This window comes from Nanorana parkeri, unplaced genomic scaffold (genome assembly GCF_000935625.1).
Source record: "Nanorana parkeri isolate BGI_ZX_2015 unplaced genomic scaffold, ASM93562v1 scaffold1934, whole genome shotgun sequence".
Lineage (NCBI taxonomy): Eukaryota > Metazoa > Chordata > Amphibia > Anura > Dicroglossidae > Nanorana > Nanorana parkeri.
The window spans coordinates 42,719-48,953 of record NW_017308202.1 but is presented as its reverse complement, the minus strand read 5'-3'; the positions used below and the strand labels follow the sequence as shown (position 1 = coordinate 48,953).

Below are 6,235 nucleotides of genomic sequence, written 5' to 3'. Positions count from 1 at the left end.
GGGAGAGAGAGAGATCTTCAAAAGTGGAACTAAAGTGACATTTTGTAACTTTTTATATCAGAAGAGGCTTTCTATGTATCTTTTTCCAAAACATTCTTTCCTGCCTGCACTGCAGTCGGCGTACAATCCCATTGTCTGTAACTTGACCTTTCCTTTGACGAAAAACAAGCAGCACATCATCGTGGAGGGCTGGATAAGAAACGGAAGAAATCGCAGCCAAATCATGATCTGCCCATAAACAAGATGGCAGCATGGAAGAGACAAAGCACTAGTAAGTGTTCAGATGAATGCAAGATATCATTGGATTGCATAAAAGGCTAAGTACAGTGGTACCTCGGTTCACGAACTTAATTCGTTCCACGATTCTGGTCGCGGACCAAATCAAACTGATCAGACATCGATCTTGACTAGAGGAAGCCACGACCAGTGTCAGAGCGGGGAAGATGGCATGCGGTTATGTTAGTCACCCAATGCGGAGTTCACGAACGGAAGCAAAATTTTGCCGCAAATCCTGTTTGCGAACAGAAGCACCACTGTATAGCTCATATATATCTATATTTATATATATACATAGATGGATATATATCTATATATATATAGATAGAGAGACTCTAGAGTTATAAACATTTATAGCTAAAAGAACTAGCAATGCCATTTGTGAGACTGTCACAGGTCGGCTCAGTAGATCGGGAGGTGAGGGAACACATACCGGCGTTCGCTCACCTCTCGATCCTGTCACGGCTCTCTGCCGTGACAGGGGAGGGGCTGGATTCCCCCTTCCCCACTCCTCCAGCGCTGACTGGCGGAACGGACGGGGGAGGGGGCCGGTACAGCTGGCTCTGCCTCTAGATAGGCGGAGCCAGCTGTTACTCACGCAGCTGGGCGGATCCAGGCATAATTGTCGGGATCCGCTTCAGCTGCGGCGTCTCAGTATATAGGGAGCTGTAGCTCGCGGTATACTGAGCTAAGGGTGACGGGGGGACGCTAGTTTGTGTCCTCCCGTTACCCTAAGGAGAACTATGGGGAAAAGCCTTAACCCCATAGTTCTCCTTTAATTAAACCTTATTAGCTATGATTGTAGAATTCTTAGATGTAACTCACATGTCCTTGCCTGTAGCACTGAAGAGAAGAGCTCCAGCCCAGATTTACTTAACACACAGCAGAGAACGCACCCTGAAATATTAAATGTGGTAAGTATTACTAGAAGACAACCAGACAATTCAGAGAACTTTATTAGTGAAGCGGCGGCACATAGCAGTGAAAATGTCAATGGACCGGTGGAACCGCGATTTCACAGGGGGAAACCGGGCACTTGATCCACATCTTAGTCTGGCAAGCATGTAAATACACAGCAGGCATGAGCAGACTGCAGTGTTAGGACATCTTGCAGAGGGGGAGGAGGAGGATGGATTCGAACTCGGAGACACAAAGATGAGGGGCAGAGACTGTAACCGCTAAGCTGTGTGAAGGGGGAATGCGCCCCAGCTATTTAACAGTCTACAATTCTCATCATCTGCCTCGGCTACCTATGCAGCTCACAAATATCACTTCCTTAATGTCACAATTAGTGTTACAATATGACACATAAACTGACAATTCATATGTGGGGACCTTCTGAATTGTGTGCATCGTTGCCATCATTTTGTTCCTTTTACAATTAGTTAGTGACCTTTAAAGGGTCAGTTGTCCCAGAATTTAAATTTCAAGGCCCCCCCCCTTCCCTCCCGGATTCTTTTATCTTCCAGGGACTTCTCTGGCAACTCCTGCGTCGCCGGATCTATACAGCAGCCATTGTGAAGGGGTCATTCTGTCCCCGCTGGAATGATTAAACATGTATGATGGAGAATGCTGGAGCTAGAGCTGGGACACCCCAAAATAATAGAACAGGAACACCAGAAACTAATCCTTTAAAAGGTACAAGAATCCACGGCGACATTCTGCCCATCTGACTCAAGTGGGCGGAATGATTCTTTTACTTATCCATATTTTAAAGGGTTCGGAATTACCCCCAAATTAAACAAAACAATTAACATATTGGGCTGTATCATAGAACACAAATTCTAAGGTTGACCTCACACCAAGGCATTGCATTAACGTGTGGTAAAACACTGCGTATTAACATAATGCACGCCACTTTGTGCCATGCCATTCATTGCAAATGGCACCCCACTGCACCCATGTACAGGAGGTGGTGGGGGGTGCTGACTGAACTGTGCTGCCTTCCCAAAATTGTTTGTTGCAGATGTTTTTTTTCCTTGTGCTATGCCAGTCTATTAAAAATTAGGGCCTGATGCACAACACATGCATTGGGGCTGTTGTCCATTGTTTCCAGCGCAGCCCCAACACAAGACAAGGCTTTTATTTCAGTGCAGTGAGATGCGACACCATACAACCACCTCGTGCCCCGCTGTGCCCGTAGAACTGAATGAAATATCACTGGTAACATTTCAGTAAAGTCCTAACAACAAAAAAAGTACACAATGTGATACGTCGGGATCTTCGCTTCGGCATTGTTTCCGGGAATTGCAAATGAGCGGCTGGTGTGAATGGGCCCGAAGGATTTGCCTTAATGCGTCGCATGTTAATCTGCAATATATGTGAACACAATGCAACAGAATGGCCTAGTTCAGCATCTTGGGGACAAACACTAATGGCTGTCCTCAGGATGTACCCTAATACCAGCCCCATGCTCTGTGTTGTTAGCCATTTAGGACTAGACCGGAAATCGGCCTTGTGTAGAAAACAAAACGTCCCCCCCCCCCAGACTAGGCATTATTAGTCTAAGTCAGGAGGAGGCAACCTCAGCAGTCCAGCTGTCATGGAACTACAAATACCATGAGGCACTGCAAGACTGACAGCCACAGTCTTTAATACTACAATAAGCCAACATAGAGAGCTATCATCTAGCATGCAAGCAATAAATAATTCCAGCGCTGTAACCAATCGGAAATCTTCTAGTAACATTTTCCCCGAAGCTGACGTTCGATTGGCTGCTTTGGCTTATTGCAGTATTAAAGACGCCTTTGAGAATTTGCTTTTCAGCTTTTCTTGTTTATTGGGAGTCCTGCAGATTACTACATTCAGCATTGTAAAATATTTATTCCACTGGAACAGAACAAGTGGAAACAATGAAATCGTGTTTCATAAACACTATTTTGTAAAAGTTCAAAATACTGTGAGGAGTTTACACTGAGTGACCAGATTATTATGACCCCCCCCCACTCCCCCATCAGTACTTGGTTGGGCCGCCTGGTGACTCCACGAGATGGTGAAAGGTGATGCGAGGAATCTGACACGGCACTGTTGCCCTTCTGTTGTCTTGTACCAGTCTTGCCTCTCCCCCGTTCTGCCCTAACATTGACTAGTCGCTGACGGCCACAATTCCCACGTTCAGACCCAGATTTTCGGCTGACAGTCCGGTCTTTAAACACTTTAACAATGAGCCGCTCTGGAACATGTAACGAATTCTGCTGTTTTGCTGATACTCGCTCCATGGCTCCGAGCGCCAACAATCATCCCGCGTTCAAAGGCTGTTAAATCGCGTTGTTTCCCCGAATCTTCAGAAACAAATCACTTCTACTGTCGTGGTAACCAACCGGCTTCCCTATTTATAATGGTCTGGCCCTCTAGCAACTTCAGCGCCAAATTATAGCTCATCTGCCTACAAACGTCAGGTGGTCATAATAATCCGGCCACTCGGTGTATATAATAATCCGGCCACTCGGTGTATATAATAATCCGGCCACTCGGTGTATATAATAATCCGGCCACTCGGTGTATATAATAATCCGGCCACTCGGTGTATATCATAATCCGGCCACTCGGTGTATATCATAATCCGGCCACTCGGTGTATATCATAATCCGGCCACTCAGTGTATAAACACTGGATCTCCAATACATAAGGTGGAGGGATGGTACAGCAGTCATATAAAACCAGAGACATTTCCAGGAATGAATCTCCAGCACCAAATTTTCCCTGGAAATAAGAAAGCGATGGAAATGACGTCTGTCTTTTCTTACCATGATAAAGATGCCACGCAGTGTCTAGACACATACACAATCATACAAATCTCTTTAACATCATAGTATCATTTCTTGATTAGAAGTAACAATTTGGGTTTGTTTTCGTCTGCAGGTTTTATTAAAATACTCGCTGGTGACCCCCACCATGGAGGTTCTCGTTCAGGCACTTCCTGTTATAGGGTGATGACACTTTCTCCCTGTCTACCTATTGTCCTCATGCGTTGTCACCCTGCCACATGACTTCTGACGTCTCAAAACACATTACACAATCATGGTCCACGGTTGTCACCATTGGGAAACCTGTCCTGAGAAATGCCATGCAGCCATCGCTGGAGCCCAGACAGCAAGCAATTGAGCTGCAAGTTTGAAAATGACTCGCTAAACTGTTGCAGACTTGCCGAGCTTCACAATTTTGTTGCACAATTACAGCGAGTCTGCACTGCAAGTCTCCGGACCAGCGAGCTTGCAGGACTCTTGCTAAGACCTGCGGGGCTCTTGCTAAGACCTGCGGGGCTCTTGCTAAGACCTGCGGGGCTCTTGCTAAGACCTGCGGGGCTCTTGCTAAGACCTGCAGGACTCTTGCTGTAGACTTGCCAAGCAAATTTGCCACAAATTCAAAAAGTGTCGCCTAGAACTTGTGCTGCGAGTGTTCTGCAAGTCTACAACCTGCCAGGAATATGCGCAGCAAGTTAACAAGAATTACAATTTAACCCTGACACAAGTGTGTGGCAAGTTATCCTCGCTATCTGGGCGTGCATGTAGACAGGAAATGACTGCAGGAGATCAGCAGCACTGAGATGGAACAAAGGGTGAAAGCGGTGAAAACAGTTTTTTTTTATCAAATAAAATAATGTAATTGTTTAGAAAAGACAATTCATAAATTGTCTTATACAACTAAACTGATCTTCTATTAATATATACGTGTGCCCTTCCCCCCACAAGGTCAGCAGCCTCCCCGGGGGGTTCAGGATTTAGCAATTGGTAAATTCTTCTTCACCTACCCACCTCCTCCGCACTGACTGACCTTCAGTAAAGCGGCATCACTGGTGCGTTCACCTTCAGATAGAGGACTCCGTGTCCCCGATTTGAATGAGCAAGCGGGCAGAGGAGGTTATAGGGGCCCAATAGAACCTTCATATTCCCTTTAGGAGAACCTCAGCTCGCTGTGAGGATAAAAAAAAAAAAAAAAAAGACTCTCCCCACAACCACAGAGGTAGGACACCCCAACGTACATAAAGTATTTTTTTTAAAGCGCGCACACACACACACACACACAATATATATTGCATAATTTCTGCAAGTAAAGTACACCATTGAGGCTAATATTTGTTCTTACATAGGCTGCCTTCTTTTATATATTTTTGGGTCCAATACATTTTCAAGTGCATTCAATGTTAATTTAAGCACTCTTGAAAAAATGTGCAATAGAAAAGGGCTCATTTCCCATCAAAGAAAGAGAAAACAACAATTTAATTGAGCAAAAATGTTTAATGAACAAATATAATTCTGGTTTTAACACCACCCGCAGAAGAAGAAGAAAAAAAAGAAGTTCATCCCACCATGGAGCGCTTTCTGCCCCTCAGTCTGACCTCGTCCAGTTTGTTAATGACCGCACCGGATTTTTGGGAAGAGGCGGAGTAACTCTTTAGCAGAGCGCTGAAGACGTCCTCTGTGTTCGGGTGCGTGCTCAGAAAGGCCTTTTCTAGAACGTACAGGTCCACCCCCTTGTCCTCCGGGAGGGCCGAGATAAAACTCAGGCCAAAGTCAATGAGGACCAGGTGCAGGTCCTGGTGGGGGGGCCGCAGAAGCATGTTGGAGGTGGTCAGGTCCCCGTGGACGAGGTCCTCGTCGTGCATACGGGCCAGGACCTGACCAATCTTACCCGCCAGGTCATAGAGACTTCTGCCATTCTCCTCTGCAGTCATTATATAATCCCGCACCATCACCGAGCCTTCGATGTCCTCCATGTAGATGCAGTTTGAGACGTGGTCTACAAAATAGATCGCCGGAGCAGGGATACCTGAGAGCAATTAGGAAACAAAAGGTGTGTGAGATGTCATGGCCCCATTTCCAACTATGACAGACAGAGGGACAAATAAAATACAGGCGGGTACAGGAGGGAGCTATAAGGATGCAGGGAATAGGAGCATTCAGTGATACCAGAATGATACATAAGCCACAATGTATGTATATATTATATATAATATATA

General features: G+C 45.6%; 1 protein-coding gene across 1 annotated transcript in view; it reads right to left on the bottom strand.

The window, feature by feature from the left end:
- Positions 1-5,550: 5,550 nt before the first annotated feature.
- The window catches only part of TP53RK (TP53 regulating kinase), a 1,347-nt gene continuing 662 nt past the window's right edge, over positions 5,551-6,235 (bottom strand). Inside the window, exon 2 of the mRNA XM_018572086.1 lies at positions 5,551-6,045. Coding sequence (XP_018427588.1) covers positions 5,576-6,045 — 470 coding nt within the window. The 3' untranslated portion in view covers positions 5,551-5,575. The remainder of the gene's footprint in view (positions 6,046-6,235) is intronic.